This window comes from Pyxicephalus adspersus, chromosome Z (assembly GCF_032062135.1).
Source record: "Pyxicephalus adspersus chromosome Z, UCB_Pads_2.0, whole genome shotgun sequence".
Taxonomy (NCBI): Eukaryota; Metazoa; Chordata; class Amphibia; order Anura; family Pyxicephalidae; genus Pyxicephalus; species Pyxicephalus adspersus.
The window spans coordinates 42,739,011-42,758,536 of record NC_092871.1 but is presented as its reverse complement, the minus strand read 5'-3'; the positions used below and the strand labels follow the sequence as shown (position 1 = coordinate 42,758,536).

At 40.2% G+C, this 19,526-nt stretch overlaps 1 protein-coding gene across 3 annotated transcripts in view; it reads right to left on the bottom strand.

The window, feature by feature from the left end:
• The window catches only part of LOC140344496 (histo-blood group ABO system transferase-like), a 29,855-nt gene extending 13,232 nt beyond the window's left edge, over positions 1 to 16,623 (bottom strand). For 2 of the 3 annotated variants that reach the window (XM_072431657.1, XM_072431656.1), the window contains exons 1-3: positions 16,537 to 16,623; positions 6,706 to 6,778; positions 3,903 to 3,959 (exon numbers count right to left, since the gene is read on the bottom strand). In XM_072431657.1, the coding sequence (XP_072287758.1) occupies positions 3,903 to 3,959; positions 6,706 to 6,778; positions 16,537 to 16,552 (146 nt within the window). In that variant the 5' untranslated portion in view covers positions 16,553 to 16,623. The remainder of the gene's footprint in view (positions 1 to 3,902; positions 3,960 to 6,705; positions 6,779 to 16,536) is intronic. The other variant, XM_072431658.1, reaches the window with a different exon arrangement.
• Positions 16,624 to 19,526: the final 2,903 nt, after the last annotated feature.

The following is a 19,526-nucleotide window of genomic DNA, read 5'->3' as shown; positions in this document are numbered from 1 at the left end:
CGTTTCTGTCTGCTGAGTCATGCTGGGGAGCCATCTTGGATTCCCCTGCAGCTGCAGAAGGGACAGAAAAAACTGCTTGCGGCCACGGTGCTTCTGGGCCCTGGAAGCACCTGGCGTCTTCTGCTTATGAAGCATGTGCATCCTTACTGCTGTCTGTTAGCAGTTCCTCTCGGTACAACTTCTCCTGGTCCCAGTACACCTTGTACTGAGCCTCTTCTTCTACAGGCCTGGAAGACAAGTCTCTAAGAGACTCCAAACTTGGGTCCTCTCGCAGTGCTTGTACAATGGCTGCGCCACCTGTCACCTCTGCCTGTCCCGTGGAAAACAAGGACAGGGAGAGTGACTCTGAGACTGATCCTACTGAATCAGAGCAAGGTGATAAACTAGAGAAACTCTCCCCATGCTCTGACCTTGTAGTCTGGGTCTGGGCAGTCCTTGCTGCACTGCGAGTGACAGGCAAGACAGGTAATACTTCATCATCAGATTTTGTCATATTTGGTTTTGCAATGTCTACACCTTCATACATCTCATTGGCAACAGGTTCAACAATAGTTATCACATTTTCATCTACTTGGCTCAGGACAGCTTGGTAAACATTTTCCATTGGCATAGATCTGGGTACACACACATCAATACACATTTCATTATCACCTTCCTTTGATGACTTCCCTCCCTCTCTCCATCCCCAGGTCTCACAGATGATGCCTCTGCATCTTTGTTCAGTAGCTTAGAATGTTCAGAGGGTCCAGTTGAAGAATCCTGCATAGCTCCAGCTGATTCGTAGTAGGAACCAAATCGACTCCAATCAATACTGGTACCTGAATCTCATTTGAGACTCCCACATTCTTTGTACCCTTGCCGGCCCCCCAATCAAGGTGCACTTCTGCAGTAGGCACAAAGGAACGGGTACCCCCAACACCCGTAAGGGTAAAGTACTTGTGAGGGATGATACTCACCTTGCCGATTAGGATGGGCTGTATAAGGGTGACATCTGTGCTGGTATCCCGAAAGCCAACCACAGTCTAGTTGTTCACAGTGACCGGTTGATGATTTTTAGTAGAACCCACTCCTCCTCCAGAGGAGGAGTTGTTAGTAGGCTGCCTTGGTGCTGTCATCGGCTTGGGTGAACGGCAGTTGATCCAGAAGTGTCCTGATTTGCCACAATTTAGCACTAGAAGATGCTGGCGTTGGTCACTGGAGCCGAAGTAGTAGATGGTGGTGCTGGTTTTCCTCTCCAGGAGCTAGGAGGAGCTCTGCAGTTATCAGGCACCTGGGTAGAGACATAGAGGTCTGCCAACTCTGCTGCTTCCTTGGGGGACTTAGGCTGGTGCTCTAGCACAAACTGTTTGATTTCAGGGTAATAACTGTGCAGGAATTGATCCTGGACCATTAGATCCCCCAAGTGCTTATAAGTGTCCTTTTTCAGTCCCTTGACTCACTGCCAGAAGGTGGTATGCATCTGACAGACAAAATCCATGTGGGTGTCAGTGGCCACCTTATGCAGGGACCGAAACCTTTTCCTGTAAACATCTGGGGTGAGTTTAAATTTGGCAATTATAGCATCCTTTATTGCTTTGTAAACATTATCCAGCTCAGGAGGCAATGTTACAAAAGTATCCAAAGTTTTGCCTCTCAATCCTGGGGTCAGGTAACTAGCCCACTGCTCCTGGGGTAACTGGTACTGACGACACGCTCTTTCAAATGACTGTAGATACGTGTCAATTTCACTCTGCTTGTCCATTACTGGAAATTTAAGGTCTCTTCCCAGAGACCCTCTCTGTGCTGGGGGGCTGGGTGACTGACCTTGACGCTGTAACTGGAGTTTGGCCATCTCCAGTTAATGCTGGCGGGCAGCCTGCCACTCTGCTGCCTCAATCTTAGCCTGGCACGCTGCTGCCTCCCTGTACACCTGGCACCCTGCGGCTGCTGCCTCCCTCTCAGCATGAATAAGCTGGAGACGAAGTGTTGGATCATCCGAACCCAACAACTGCAGATCAGCCTCCAAGGCCGGTGTGGTTGGGATAGAAATTTACATCTATGGTGGATGCGGACTTTACCTTTCCTAGAGCTGCAGCCTGCTGTGTAGTACAGGTTGGTTGGTTGGTTTTTGTAAAAGTAGGATTGTTGTTAATATGGGAAATATTAATAATGTTGGAAGTTTAAATGGTTGTGGAAAGTTATATGTTAATTTGTTTGTCAATGATGTTTGTTAATTTTATATGTTACTATTCTATGGTAATTATTATGAGTTGGAAAGTTTGATAAAGTTTTATAAAGTTAATACTTATTTGTTTTTTAATATTGTTAAAATTTATTAATTTTGTGGTAAATAAACGGCTCCTTGCCAGCCATTTTAAAGCCCAGTTAAGGTGTACGTGTATTTTTGGGTGAAGGCTGGTACACACTGCTACACTTTTTATTTTTTTTAAACAAAAAAGGTGAAATCCCTGAATGGGACTGAATAGGAGTGCAGAGCCTCCAGGGATACCTACTAAGGGAAAGAGATGCCAATCTAATGCATGTACAGTAGATTGGCACTCTTTTTTCCCCTTTATAGCTGGCTATATCACCCGATCTCACCCCGCGCTGTTCGATATCCGGTGACATAGCCAGAAGAAGATGGAAGATGGCAGCGCCTGGGGCTTCCTCTGTGCCGGGATGTAAAAGAATTCTAGGACAGTGTGGGATCTGATAGAGGAAAGTTCCAGCGCAATTGAGGGATCTGCGGAATTAAAGATAAGTTTGATTTGTTTTTCAGTTTAGTTGTGCTTTTAGAGGGCGAGTGCTACAGAGTTTATGGAGGTATACACTGTAGCTGAGGAAGAAGCTGGCGGTTTTTGGGACATGGCTGAAGTAATTGGGGATGGATTTACCTCTATACTGTTCAGTATTGGCCAGGTTTCCATTTTACATGCAAGCTTCATGAATATAAGGCATCTTTAATCTCAAATAGTATCCATTTATCTGCAGACTATGACAACATTAAAACCTAAAGACCCCTAAAGAGTACATATTTGCTCAATAGATAGATTGGTAAGACTGAGAAAAACAATAGCTGCTTTGGTCACTATAACTGTTGCAATCCCTCAATGTAAGCCTGTTATCTTAAGAAAGAACTTTGGAGGTTATCTCTGGGGTTAGACGTGTCCTTGTTGGTGACAGAAAGTCCAAAAAAAATTAGCTACATTTTCGGATCTTTTTGCAGGAAGTTGTAGATTTAAGATTATTGTAGATTATTGTATTGTAGATTATTTCATGTTAATGTCCACAGGTATACATAGGTGAAAATACATATTCTTTACTTTAAAATTTAATTTACTTAAATTTAATAAGAAAAGGAATGCAAAAGCAGAATGTAATTGGTAATGACCCTCATTCACACCATGAAATGTTTAGGGCAGTCTTTCTCAAACAGGATTCTATGAAACCCTTTGTTTTTTCAAGTGGTTGCTCCTTTAGCAGAGAACAATGGCAGGCTGACTTCTTGACCAGCGGTGTCTGCATAGTTGTTGCATTTTAGAGCCTGGAGTGTAGGATCCATGGAGCATCGTCTTTTGACTTTCAGGTATGTAACCACTGAAACCAATAACCTTTTAAGCCTGTCTCTATAGAGGTATTTTTAATATTTGTTTTTATGTAATGGTATGAATATTGCTAAACATATTTGATCTCAGGAAGGGGGGTATAAATGAATCTTCACCTACCTTTGGTGTTAAATATGCAAGCCACTTTGCACAGAACTATTATTATATCTACAACTTACCACAAATGGAAGATAAACTAAATCTTAGCTGAACCAAGACCTTGAAATTACATAAAAAGCTTCTTGAGAAAAGGTTAGGTTAGCCTTATTAAGAGTTTCTACTATATCAGTTGTAAAATATTGCAACAGAAATACTTACTGGGTTTTACAGGTGAATGTTTCCTCTGGATACCTACAGTTATACTTTAATGTGTACCTGGATTGAGAAAGACAGGAAAAACATGATTTTTTACATTGCCAGGAGAATATGGTGTCCCTAAATGAATGCTAATACACAACAAACCTGCCATATACCTGTTTATTGGTTGATAGACCATCTAATTCATATCCAATGAAAACCTGCCACTATACCACCCCCATCTTTTCCCCTATGTACACCCCTACATCTGTCTCCTGTCTGACGGTACACCACCCACCCCTCCCCAATTTGCTGCCTGCCAATACACCATCATTTGTTACTAACCCATGCCAACCCCTCAATTGTCCGCTTCATGACAATAAACTACCCATACCTTTATTCATCCCTCACTAACCCATAGTCTGCCAGTACATCATCCATTTCTCACCTATTACCAGCCTGTAAGTGCACCATTTATTTCTCACCTATCTCTAGCTCCATCACTACATTTAGAACTATCTGGGGGGTGTGTATATACTCTGTATAATTTTGTGTGTAACAAAATAGGCAGTCATACAAGAAAGAGTAGAGTGTTCTCTACCTCCAGAAGGTATATGTTGGGAATTCTATGATGAGGAAGATTACATAATAGTGAGTATATTGACACAGGGAAAGAGATCATCCAGATCAGGATGTTTTCTACCTCCTGAAGGGATATATTGGGAGACCTGGATGCAGGCAGAGCCACTGCATACACATTAGAGGTATGAAGTGTAGAAAGAAAAACAGAAATATGATGAAGAGAAGAGTGTTCTATACCTGCTGGATGGGTATTTTGTACAGTCTAAATGCAGGGAGAATCATTGCATACAGTTTAATTGGTGTCCAGTAATCAAGAAGACAGGTTTTTTTTAAATATGTAACTGAATGCAAGTAACAAGAATGGTAAACTTTAAGATAAAAAAGTACTATGCAAGGTAACTACACCACATAGTCCTTTGTCCACACAGGTGGTCTTCTGACTCATTGCGTATGCCTGGACAGTTCTGGTACCTGAGCTCTAGTTTGATCATCATCAGTAGTAATCTGAAAATATCCTTCATCAAATGAAGCATCTGAAAAGTCCTGCCTAACAGGTGTAGGATGACTGGCATTCCATATACGTCCATCATACAGTTCATAGGTGTAAGGTCTTCATTGTCTTGTCACTCTAAGCGGGTTAGAGAATTCGGTTTGTCCCTGTTTCAGTACTCCAGGTTTCTTAAATCTAACTAGAGATCCAGGCTGAATATGAACTTCTTTAGCACTACGTTTTAGATCAGTGTATGCCATACTTTTATCTTGCTGCACTTTAACAGTGTTAGCAACTGATGATCTCAGAGGCACTGGACGTTGTGGAAGTTGTATGTCAGCAACATGAAGTTTAGTGCGCATATGTCTGCCATGTAGCAGTTCAGCTGGCATTGCTTGAGTAGTTGCATCTGTAGTTGCCCTGTAAACATATAAGAGCTCTGTAGTAAAGATTTGCAAGCTTCTTTAAGGCTTCTGTTAAATCTTCTAATCGTTCCATTTGTAATAGACATAAGTTTTCCAATGCACAATATTTCTCTCTCTCAGGAAAGATTCAAACTCAGATGATACAAGTTGGGACCCATTGTCCAACACCAGTTCCTTTGGGTTACCTTTTCTGCTGAAGACTGTGGTGAGAAAAGCAATGACAGCAGCAGAGGTGACATTTGAAACAAAGGCAATTTCTGGCCATTTACTGTTGTATTCCATTAATGTTATAGCAAAGCGACAGTCCACAGGGGCCGGTGAAAAAGGACCCACAGAATCAGAAAATGGCACTGGCTGAAGTGGTGGAGTATGGGTTACAGCAGATTTGTCATGACTGAATTGCAGTTAGTACTCGGGCATTCATGCCTGGCCACCAGTACAATTCACATAGTCGTTGCTTTGTGTGTACAATTCCTTGGTGACTCTCATGACAAGTCGTATAAGACACTCTTTCAAAGACTCTGGAACCAGCAAACTATGAGTTCCATGGATAACATAATCATCAACTAAAGACTTTTCATATCTAATCCTGTAGTAAGGTTGTAGGACAGGGCTCAGTTTAGTTTCTGAATTTGGCCATTTGCTCTGTAGAATGTAGAACAGAAGCTTGTTTGAACTCAGATGCCGTAACTGCATTATTATCAGTGAAAGCCACAACCTCAACATCCTCATCCTGTACACTAGGAGCTGTAGGTAAGGGCAACCATGACAAACAATCAGCTGCAACATTCTGCAAACCTTGTTTGTATTGTATATAAATAGTCTTGCTGACCATCTGGCGATACGCATACCTGCTTGTCCCAATCCCTTTGTGGTTAGCAGTGTGGTTAAAGGGCTATGGTCGGTCCACAACATAAACTGTCAACCCCCACAGGTATGTTCTCCATTTTTCTGTAGCCCAAACACACGCTAGGGCTTCTTTTTCAACAGTAGAATATTTATGTCCTGCCTCTGAAAGTGTTCTCGATGCAAAAGCGACAGTTTTCTCTACCTATCTGCATGACAATGTATTATTAGGTTCACGTACTGTTTTTTGAATTTATTAAGTATTTTTATGTGAACAATAAACTGGAATTTCTTTTGCTACAGTACTGCCACTTAATTATTTCATCTGTAGAAGGGGCCATCCTAATTATGACATCTGTAGAATAACTACAGTGTCTGATTTAGCATGTTTAGCAAATGTATTTTCAGAGTGTGATTTCCTCCAGTCCAGATATCTTTTTTTTTTGTTACTTTAATGGAAGACCCCTGAAATTTTACTTACCACCAAAGTGAAAGTAGCAGCACAATCACAAAATATTTCATAAGCCACCATGGCCTCCAGAGTGCCCTTTCAGCTAAAATTAAGACATTAATAACGATAAGTGCAAAAAAATAACTTTACAGTTTAGCTTTTGTGTTCTATCAGTTACTTTACATATCTTCCTCTACCATTTTTGAGCACAGATTTGCAAAAGTATGTTCTGTGGTTAAAAAAAAAAACCCAGGCACTGATATTTAACGTATGTGCATGTGTGATCATCATTTTGGGCTCAGCTTTTTTTTTTTAATGTTAATGGTAAAATAGAAACATTGTCTGGCGGATTTGCATCATAGTACAACCAAGTAGTTTCTGCAGCCGAAGCATCTCTACAGGAAGTGTCTTCTACATTAACATAGGTAGAAACTCCCCTCTTATATAGGCCATGATAAATCTAACAACTGTGCGTAAGCTCGCTGCCCGTATATGCGCGCTAATATACGAGGTGTATTTCCGCGAACCGAAGTCAGAACCGAGTGTTTGTACACTCGCCTTCACTTGCCAGCTGCATTCCTGCCTTGAGAAATGAGCAATATGGGCCCGAGAATACGACAACTGAGGCGATTAGTTTGCAGCTGCGCGATTCAGGATGATCTGTTAAGCTCTGTCAATGGTGAGGTCAAAGTAATTAAATAGCGCACAGCTGCTCCCTGTTCTGTGCACATCTACAGTCCATTACAGGTCAATTTGAGTCTTTAATGCTTCTTCTTTTGGGTAAGTGCTACATGTTTATGTTACATTATACTCATTCACAAAATTCATTCATTTATTGTTACATTTGTTGCACTGTTTTGTTACTTTTTGTTCTGCTTTGCAACACTGCAAACTAATTTAGATCAAGCTGTATATATACTAGTTAACACTTCATAATATGTCATCACACAATAGTATGAATTAGGGATAAGTGAAATTTGATTCGACCAGTTTGCCGAATTTTCCGAAAAGATTTGTTTCAATCCGAATTTATTCGCGGCGAATGGTGTTAAAAAAAAAGTCTATTTCCGGCCTGCAGAGACCCTTGATAGTGGTGTAGAACACTGTGCCTTGCAGTAACAGGCATAGGGAGTCTGCTGTGGTAGTGAAATAACACTGTGAGTCAGTATGACATGCAGATGACAGGCGTCACTATTAGAATCACTGCACACTTCACTTATTTGGCAGTCACGGGGCCAAAACTGACCAAATACCTCAAGTATGAACTCACCCTCACAGGTCCATGTTAGCATCCAGAAGAGGCACACTCCTTTTACACCTTTGTCAGCTGATTCCACAAAGATGCCTACAGAACCTGTTCTATTAACCACTTTTTCAAGTAGAGCCCCCCAGACAGAGTGGAGACGGTGTCAGCAATAAGTTTGTGTTGACGTCACTGATTATTTTGCCCTTCCTCTGTTCCCTCAGAACAATAACCCACAAAAAACGAATCCTGTCTGCGGAGCATCTGCCTTCACTCGGGTCAGCATTTGCTCAATAATCCATCAGTATTGCTAATGCCACAAAAAACAGGAGTGGATCCAAAACAGAGATTACACGTGAATGGAATATTTGCATGTCTTCTGTGTTTTGTACCCACTCCTGCTTTTGGCTACCAAATCATAAGCCAATTCTGATGGGACCATACAGGCCTTACAGCTGCTACACAGACAGGATCCGTTGTGCGTCTCTTTTTTCCTTCCTTCAGACAGATCAGAAGAAGGGTCAAATAAATAGTGATGTCATCCAGGCCAAAAAGGCAAAATAGTGGCCCAGTCATGGAGTAGGGAGAGTGGGAGAACAGCTTGAGAAGTCCACAGAGTGGCACAATGACATAGTGGTGAGGTGAAAGCAGCATGAGGAGACCACAGAGTGGCCCAATGAGAGTCTGGAGGTGGCGGCAGCATCAGGAGGAGGTTAACATGGCCATATGTAGAATATGTGGGCAGAAGGTGAAGAGTGGCCAGGGTGCCAATGTTGGCACCACAGCCCTGCTTCAACATATGCAGCGTCACAGCGTCACGCACTTCACTGTTGCAGTTATTTGAAGTGAAAGCGTTTAGTTGCCATTTTCAGTACAAAAAGAAAAATATATTTTCAGTTCACTTCAGCAGTTATATGTGGTGAAAGCGTTTAGTGACGTATTTGAGTACAAAAAGAAAAATATATACGCAGTTCACTGTTGCAGTTATTTGTGGTGAAAGCATATATTCTCAGTTCAGATCTGCAGTTATTTGTGGTGAAAGCGTTTAGTGGCCTATTTTAGTAGAAAAAGAAAAATATATTCTCAGTTCACTTCTGCAGTTATATGTGGTGAAAGCGTATAGTGACGTATTTGAGTACGAACAGAAAAATATATATGCAGTTCACTGCTGCAGTTATTTTTTGTGAAAGCATTTAGTGGCCTATTTCAGTAGAAAAAGAAAAATATATACACAGTTCAATGTTGCAGTTTTCTGTGGTGAAAGCGTTTAGTGGCCAATTTCAATACAAAAAGATAAATATATTCTCAGTTCACTACAGCACTTCTATGTTGTGAAAGCGTTTAGTGACGTATTTGAGTACAAAAATAAAAGTATATACGCAGTTCACTGTTGCAGTTATTTGTAGTGAAAGCATTTAGTGGCATATTTCAGTACAAAAATAAAAATATATACTCACTTCACTGTTGCAATTATTTGTGGTAAAAGTGTTTAGTGGCCAATTTCAGTACAAAAAGAAAAATATATTCTCAGTTCACTTCTGCAGTTGATTTTGGTGAAAGCATTTAGTGACCTATTTCAGTACAGAAAGAAAAATATATACGCACTTCACTGTTGCAGTTTTATGTAGTGAAAGCGTTTAGTGATGTATTTGAGTACAAAAAGAAAAATGTATATGCAGTTTACTGTTGCAGTTATTTGTGGTGAAAGGGTTTAATTGCCTATTTCAGTATAAAAAAAAAAATATATACGCACTTTACTGTTGCAGTTATTTCTGGTAAAAGCGTTTATTGGTGTATTTCAGTACAAAAAGGAAAATATATTCTTAGTTCTCTTCTGCAGTTATAAGTTGTGAAAGTGTTTAATGACGTATTTGAGTATAAAAAGAAAAATATATACGCAGTTCACTGTTGCAGTTATTTGTGGTGAAAGCGTTTAGTGGTCTATTTCAATACAAAAAGAAAAATATAAACGCACTTCACTGTTGCAGTTATTTGTGGTGAAAGCATTTAGTGATGTATTTCAGTACAAAAAAAAATTTATTCTCAGTTCACTTCTGCAGTTATTTGTGGAGAAAGTGGTTAGTGGTCTATTTCAGTAAAAAAAGAAAAATATATTCTCAGTTCACTTCTGCAGTTATATGTGGTGAAAGCGTTTAGTAACGTATTTGAGTACAAAAAGAAAAATATATACGCAGTTCACTGTTGCAATTATTTGTGGTGAAAGCGTTTAGTGGCCTATTTCAGTTCAAAAAGAAAAATACATTCTTATTTGACTTCTGCAGTTTTATGTGATGAAAGCGTTTAGTGACCTATTTCGGTACAAAATGAAAAATATATTCTCAGTTCACTTCTGCAGTTATATGTGGTGAAAACTTTTAGTGATGTATTTGAGTACAAAAAGAAAAATATATACAGTGGTTCTTGATTGGTTAACTCGGTCATCCACTTCATCCCAAGTGACATCAGACACCCCCAGCCAACAGTCGGTGGTTCGTCAGACACAACCCTTAGTTGGCATGGCCCGGGAGCAGGCCCTGTGCCCTCACCTGTCCTCAACCTGCCTCTGTCCTTTTATGTTCCCTCAGCCACAGAAGAATTGTATGCTGTGGGCTCAGTTCCACTATACAGCCAGGACGAGCTAGTAGAGGACAGTCAGCAGATACTGCCCAGCCAAGATCTGGAGGAGACATCCGCCGCTTCCTTTGCTAGGCCAGCAAGTAGTGATAAGGAGATTGGCGAGGGAGGTGTTGCGAGCAGTCAGGCTACTGACCCAGAGACCGTTAAGAAGGACATCAGTGACATGCAGACACTACTCGATGATGATGAAGCCGATCGCACTTGGGAGCCAGGTGAAGAAGTGGCTTCATCATCATCAGGAGAAGAGAGTGGCAGCTTGCCCGTGAGGCAGCGGCTGAGCCAGCAAGGTGGTGGCATGGCTTGGAGTCAGCAGGGTGGCAGCAGTGGGAGGTAGAGAGCCAGGTGTCAGCACTGCGTCAAGGAAGGCTGCATCAAGGAAGTCTGAGCCATGCGCCCTGCATGGCACACATCTTCAATCTGATTGTCAGACGGTTCCTGAAGTCTTCCACCCATAAAAATGGTCAGGAACTTTTGCATGCACTTCGGCCACTCGTACATCGCAAAGCACACCCTTCTTGAGCTGCAGCTGCAGAACGGCATCCCTCAACATAGGCTGATATGCGACGTTTCCACACGTTGGAAAAGCTGTCCTGCCCGGCCAGTAGTGTGGCATCAGAGCGGGTGTTTAGTGCGGCGGAGGCCATAGTTACCCCAAGAAGAACTGGCCTGTCTACCCAAAATGTGGAGAGACTGACTTTTGTCAAGATGAATCAGGAGTGGATCAGCCAGGATTTCCACCCACCAATGCCTGATGCATCTGATTAGATGATCCATACTGCCTCACCCAAACCTTGACAAAAGAGACCAGTTTCTTCTGGCTACCTGCCTCAGCTACTACTCTGATGCTGCCACCCGCCTGATGCCACACATCAGATTCCAAGTGCTCCTTCTTTCACCCACCTTTGTCAGCGGGTACTGGTATTGCCACCCACCGCCCCACTCTGTCACTGGGTCACTTTGTGGTCTCCTGATTCTGCTGCTGCCGCCACTTTCAGAATATGTCATTGTGCCACTCTGTGGTCCCCGCCTGATGCTGCTGCTGACGCTGCCACCTCTAGGCTCTGTCATTGTGCCACTATGTGGCCCCCTTCTGATACTCAAATACTACTAAACGCCTTCAACACTAAACGTTTTCAAATCATATAACTGCAGAAGTGAACTGAAAATATTTTTCTTTTTGTACTGAAATAGGCCACTAAACGCTTTCACCACAAATAACTGCAGAAGTGAACTGAGAATATATTTTTCTTTTTGTACTGAAATAGGCCACTAAACGCTTTCACCACAAATAACTGCAAAAGTGAACTGCGTATAAATTTTTCTTTTTGTGCTGAAATAGGGCACCAAACGTTTTCACCACCTGCCACCCACCTAAAATTTCTTCCCACCCGGCTTAAAAAAAATTCTGGGTTGAGCACTGAACAATGAACTGCGTATATATTTTTCTGGATGTATAAATTGCTGGAATGACAGAGCTATATAGTGGCTATTTGGATCCCCAAATACTCTTTCCCTGCACTTGTAAATCGCTTTTCTAGCACTGTCCCTAGCACCTTCTGACGTCTGTCCCTCCACTGAGTTGCTCTGAAATGATTCCTCCCTATCCTTTCCCTGCACTTATAAATCATTTTTTGAGTTTTTGCTATCCTATTAGGTTTTTCCTATCACTCTCCCTAGCGCCTGCAATCGCGAGGAAATTCGGATTCGTTGCGAATCAAATTTTCCCTGAAATTCGGATCGAATTCCACCTCGTCAGCTTTGATTCGCTCGTCTCTAGTAATGATGTATAAAATTAAGTAGACAACATAAAAAGTTTAGTTGCAGATAAACATTTATACACACGTACAAGTACACCTTGAATACAGATGAACTGAATAACGCTTGTTTAGTACAATCGAATATCTCCTGTCCCTGAGCAGAGAGGGCAGGAGGGGACTGCTGTGTCTCAGGGTGTACTAATGTCAAAAATTAGATATACATAAATTGTTGATGCAAGTAAGAAGATCAAAAATACAGAACAATAAAAAACTCATCCTACAAAAATGATCTCAGATTTTCTCCAAACAAATTTAAGAAAAAATTCAATACAATTTTAGTAAAAATTCAAAATGCTAAACTATTGCAATCCCCCCCAAAAATAAGACATTTGTAGTTAGATAATTAGTGTAAAAGGATTGAATTTACATGGGTGCCAAGTATCTTAGTCATCCCGGTAGTCCACTCCTACCACTGTTTCTGGCCCAATGAATGGCAACGTTGATCTTTCTTACTCCCTGAGACGCTACATAATGTGTTGGGGATATGTTCCACTCCTTACAGCCTCTGTGCCCAAGACCCTTTTGATGTGTCTGAAGATGTCACTCATAAGCTTTTGACACTGGGTAATGGCCCATTGTGTACTGCCCACTGCATTAACCCTCATGGCAATTTCCTCCCAGAGTCCCTGATTTTCACCATGGGAAGTCTGAGAGTGCACGCCCCCTCAGAATCGATGAATAAAAATGGGATGTAGGGCTCCATGAGGGCTGCATTTTGCTCAGAAGTGAAGCTGGATGCCTTGGAAGCAGAATCCCTGGGCTGGCTCAAAGTGGCTGAGCTGCCAGGTTGAGGACCCAGGGGCCTGGATGTTTCTTTGCCTGGATGTCTAGGCAACCTAGCTTGCCTGAGGGAGCTGCCTGCTGGTCTATGGACTGGGGAATGCCCTGGGGTGGTAGTGCCAGTGGTGCTGGTGCCAGCAGTGGTGCTGGTGTCAGGGGTGTTTTTGGGGGGTTTCTCTTTGTGCTGGATGATACATGGTTTTAGGAGGAATAAAAAGGAAAAACAGTTATGGGACAACACAAAATAACACATTTTGAAGGAAGAAACCAAATGGTGGATTCTTACCTTAAATATATCTGTTTTTTGTTTTGCCTATTGTTTTGTTTCGTTAAGGTTTGTGAAATGTTGCAAGCAGAAGGACTAACAACTTCTCTGAAAACATATAGGGTTGCAGTGGCATGCCCACATTTATGTGGCTATGCGCACATTTTATGTACGCACGTGTGAACACGTTATGAATATATGCGCCTAGGCATTCACATATTCTGCCGTTTAGAATTATGGAAGACATTGTAGTTTTCCCACTTTTTGTACGGGTCGGGGAACCATGACTTTTTGTACAGCGGACCAACCTGGATGACATGCAAGAACATGATGTTAAAGTGTGATTCCACCTGTCACGTCATGTCATCCATAACCTACCTGTACACTGTTCCGGAGTACGAAATAGCTCCAAAGACCAGAAGGAACCAGGCTGTGCCAGGAATGACCAGACTCTTGGCTACTCTCTACATATTAGGCAGGGGATCATTCCAGATGACCTCAGGCTTGGTTTGTGGCCTGAGCCAGCCTACAGTATCCAGGATGTTTATGCAGGTCATAAATGCCCTTGTGGCTCTTGTCCCACTATATATTCATTTCCCTAACACAGCTTAGGAGTGGAGGAATGTAAAGGTAGATTTCTTAAGGCGTGCGGGATTTCCAAATATTTTGGGGGCCATCAATTGCACCCATGTTGCAATTCAGGCCCCTAAACAAGGGGAAATCCCCTTTTGAAACTGGAAGCAGTATCATTCACTGAAAGTACAAGTAGTCTGTGATGCCAACAGGAGAATCATGAGTGTAAGTACCTCTGTATAAATTGGCTTTGGATTAGGTCCAACTTGATATAAAGCCTGTTTGGACACGAAAAATTTAGGTTGGTATACAACCTTTGCTTGTTATGCAATCTCTGTGCTAGAACTTGTATGAGTTAACATGAGTCATAACACCGCGCGCTACCCTTATTTACCTCTCTCGAGACAAAGCCACGACTGCCCATTTTCCTTTTATTTCTTATGGGAAAAATTTGGCATAAACCCAGTTTGGTATAAATCCAAGGATCTGGAACAGATTAGGACTTATACCAAGGTACCACTGTATTTGATTTCTCTAAAGCCAAACTGGAATGAAATTTAAATCAGATCCAAAATGCTTGGTGACTTTGTTTTTACATTCATACTATTGTGAGATGACTTATAAAGTGCTAATTATTATATACACTGCTCAATATAATCTAGTTTGCATTGTTGCAACCAAAAAAAAAAAGTATCAAAACAACAACTGCAACAAATCAAAGTATAAATTAAACAATGTTGTGATCTAATCCAAGGACAGAACAGTAGGCTACTTGCAGTGCAAAAAAACTTTTAGGTATTGTATGAAATTAAAAAAAATCACTTTTACTAAATATACAAGAATTATAAAAACCATAAAAAATGGGAGTAACAAATGTAAACACACTGTATCCTTCAAGAAAGTTTTTACAAACGTGTATCAGGAATCAAAGAGACAGAGAAGTTGGGTCTCATCCCGTCACGTTTCACTAATGTGGGCTTCTTCAGGGGATAATAGAGACCCTAAAACAATAGCTAGTGTAAGTATAGTTGTTTACAAGATAAGCATAAAAAACATATATTCTTGAATATATTCTCAATCATATAAATTCTTTATGCATATCTTGTAATTTTTTGCATGTATTGTAATTTCATTCAATACCTAAAAGTTTTTCTGTGCCGCAATTTGCCCACTGTTCTGTCCTTACATTTTCTCATAAGTTGTCCTTACTCGGAAATTAAAGGGTTAGGCACATTAACCAAATTGAGTGGTTTATATCAACTTACATCATTATTAGGAGGTTGACCACATGTATTTGTTCCCAATCTAATCAATTTTGTGATCGAGTATAATGTAACATAAAAATGTAGCATTTACTAAAAAAAAAGATCAAGCGCTAAAGATTAAAATTGACCTGTAATAGACTGTAGATGTGCACAGAATGGGGACCAGGTGTGCCCCAGTTGATTGCTATGACCTCACTATTGACTGAGTTTAACAGATCGACCTCAATCGCACAACTGAAAATTAATCGCCTTAAACGTCCAATTCTCGACCCCACTGCTCATTTATCAATGCTGTAAGCTGGCAGGCGACCACACCAGCACTCGGCCCCAGCTCGCAGTAATGCCCCGTGTCCAGCTGAGCATATAAACGTGCAGCAAGCTTACACGCATTTGCGTAATAAATCAGCCCCATTACCTCAAACATTCCCTTGTGGGAATCAATTACTGGCATTGAAACATACAGACCTTTAGGGGAATGTCAAATTTTGTGTTTTATAAATAGAGCCCCAAGAGTGCCACGGGGATTTTATAAAAATGGTAACATTTTTTACATAAATGTGAATGCACACCTATACTCTACAGAAACTGCTCACCTCTGCTGTACTGATAAATCTTCAATTGGGGAAGGGGGGAGGGGGTGGTAGGATCTTACTAAAAATATTAGTTTTTCTTGTTACCTAAAAGGTGGTGACGTGTTCAGATTTTTAATAATAGCAAATGAATTAGACAATGGCCTCTGCAAAGAACAATTTCTGCAGCACTGTTCTGCTTTTAACAAGTATTTCCACTTGTTTCTAACCAAATACAGTAGTTGTCACCAGAATCTTTGACTGGATATATAAAAACATTCCATCATTCAGATCACACTCAAGCTTACACGCAAGCTTACAGACCTCACAGAGACATCCTAGTAAAAGAACAAACACATAATCCACCATTTTCATTAAACTGCAAAGAGAATGTATACTGTACAGACTTCTTTGTATAGGCATAGGCTGGAAATCCAATAGTAGAAGATGCTAGTCTGCAGGTAACATAAAACTAAGTTGTAAGCTCTTTGTGAATACACCTGTACATACATGTGTGGAAATACTACTGAAAAAAAACAATGAAAATCCAAATCCTTGGCTAGTAGAAATGCTTATTTAATCCTCCAAATTTATGAGACGTTAAATTTGGTTGCTTTGATCAATTCCCTGATATTTAATGAAGAGATGAACCCTCATCAGACAGCTCTGCCAGCCACCTTCTTCCCCTCACCAAACAGAAAACATTACTTACGTTTCAGGCTTTGCATAGCCAGACAATAAGGTGCGATGTTTTATATTAGAAATGGAATTGCTCTTTGAGCAGGTGAGAAGGCTGCTCCCTTCCAGGTAATAAAGCAGGCGAAATGTAATCTGAATCTATGAACCCTCCCCCGTTATAAAAAATAATCTTTTAGTCAGCATTTTTTCTTTTTTACAGCAGCAGCCTGATACTTATGATTTTATGGTTTATACCTGAAAATTCCTTATTTTTTTCCACTAATGCAAGACTTTATCAATGAAGAATCTTCTGAGCCTTCTAATAGTAAGAAAACAGATTCAAACAAATGCTGGAAAAAATATTTGGCAAATGTAAACATAAATCAAATTGGATGAGAACGCTTTTTCATACACTTTATTAATCAGGTCCTATATGCTAATGCATTGTTGGTGAAGACAGTAAAGCCGATTCACCAAGCAAAATTGGAAGCTCGCTCGTGCGTTTGGATTTGCGATCCAAAATCGAAAGCCTTCGATCAATTTATTAACTAAATTTCAGGCACAAGCGTATTCGCGCAGAAGTTATCAACCGAAATTATCTCGCTGCTGGAGCCGCGCATCCCCGGCAGTTTGACACTGGTGAGCTTGCAAGTCACTGTTCCCCTAAAAAATAAATTTTTCTAATGGCACACATTTTTCACTTAGACCTAAATAAAAATGTTTGGCCTGTTCAAATGTTTTAAACCTTTATATTAGCTGAGAAATAGGCATATTTTTACATGACCTAATATTTTCAGGTTTAGAAAGAGTTAACTGATTTCAGCTCTTTACATAGGCGCCTACCTAAACACATCCGATGCCTGACGTGACATGATGTATATATACATCAATAATTACAAATATAATATAGAAAAATCTTCCACTCTTTTTTTCATTTTTTATTCAATAGCTGTTTACTGGTGTACAAATCTAAAGGATCTGATCAATAAATTATTATGGAATGTCAAACTGTCAAAAAACCAAATTTCAGGTACTGCGCACACGCCCAATTGCATGTTGATTTTCAACACCTGTGTGCATAATGATGAGCATAAATAAGGGTGTTGTCTAACTTGCTTTTTTCCTTTGTCCTAATTTTTTTGGTCAAGGAGGGGCTGTTGTTTTGTTTGTTAGACTAATGTATGTTGCTACATTTGATACTTTGCTTACCATTTAGCACAATATCTGCTTTTGTTTTTTGTACTTTTAATGTTTAATGTCCATTTTGCTATTAAGAAGTCAATGTTAATGCTATGGTATTGTGTTTGTGGCCATATTGTTTCATTTGAAAAATATGTCTATATTTACATGTTTAAATGTTTGTCCTGCATAAATATTTTCTGATCCAGTTTTCCACTCTTGATAGGTCAAAATAGCATATTGGTTTGGTAAATATTTTTAGAATGCAATATTTTTGGGGCCACCTTTGAAATAATTATGCTTTATATGCAAGTGTGGCTTTACATGTGTATTTTTATGGGTGATTTTGTCATGTAAATTTAGTGTTATCTGTCTGTCCTCTATATTTTAATGTGACCTTTTAGCAAATAGGTTTATTTTGAATAAAGTGTTTTGTCCAAATTTTGTATATTTTTTTTTTATGGGGTTTGTTTTTGTGATCTACTTTACTATGTCCCAGGACCTCCAATGCAAAAATTTTATTATGCTTTTTTTAAGCAGTTCCCTTCTATGATTAGTTTGACTGGCTAAAAACAGCACAATTGGCTTATTAAAACTCAGTGTGATGTAACCACTATGTGCGTGTCAACTGTTCTATTAGTTTTTCTTTTTAGGTGTATATTTGTTTCATGTGCACTCATGTATGTATGTATGTATGTACATACATGCATATATATCTGTATGTATGCATTTAAATGTGTACATATACATAGAAAAGTGAAATTATAGGAAGAAATAAGCAGAAATAGGCAATAGGGAATTTTTAGGCCATATTGCCTAACATGATTCAAATTGAAAAGATTACCTATTTCTTCCTATGATTTCTGATGTCATGGGCTTGTCTCCAAGCAACATTCATGGATGATATTGCTTCTGGTTAAAGGAGGAACCCCCCTTTATGTGCTTCCACTACCAAGCGTAAGGTAAGTCAATATATAGTTGAGCAAGGTCTAACATGCAATTCAAACTGAATAAACACCCTGAAAAGCAAGAACTTATGTTTGGCACAAAGTGTACAAACCAGCATTTTAGTCTTGAAGTTAAGTTGGTTTTGTGTTTTTTGCTATATTTTGCAGATAATTGAGTTGTGTGGAAACTAGTTATATCTTCCTTATCAGTAGGTCAATATTTGCTCCATTCTTACCTTGAGGCTTCCTACCTTGAAACATCTTGCTCAGCGAATTTGTTAGTTAGTCAATAACAAGAAACTTAACTACTACGTGTCTTCCACCTTGTTGTCTGACTATAAACTGCAATGTGATATTAAAGTTTGGAGAAGTGATATAACTACATGCTTGAGCTGCTTGTGTGTTATTCACTGCTCCCAACGCAATGAAAACGGAGGCCACGATAGAGAGGGAACCTGATCTGGGATCAGCAAGAAATGGCCTTAACAGTTTGGCGTCAGAAGTGGGATATTTACCCACCAGGATGGGTAAAAAAAAAGACCAGGATCGGGTAAGTCGAAATTTTCTTTTCTACCTCTGCCCTCTAACCTACAGATCCCTATCTGCCCTCTAACCTAAGGACCCCCGGAGGAAACATGTAAAAAAACATATAAAAGTGTGCTAGAAACCTGACAACAGGGAAGAATAGTAGGGCTACCCCAAATAGCAGTACCCCTCATTGTTTTTTCAAATCCATGGTATAGGACAAAAGAGGATTAAAACCACAACACAAGAAATAAACAAGCGCTTTTTTGCCCAAAATTTAAAGGAACACACGCAAGCCATACTTTCCTGCTGTTTAACATGTGCAAGAAATAATGTGCAAGGGAAGAAAACAGGACAACATGAACATTAGTTA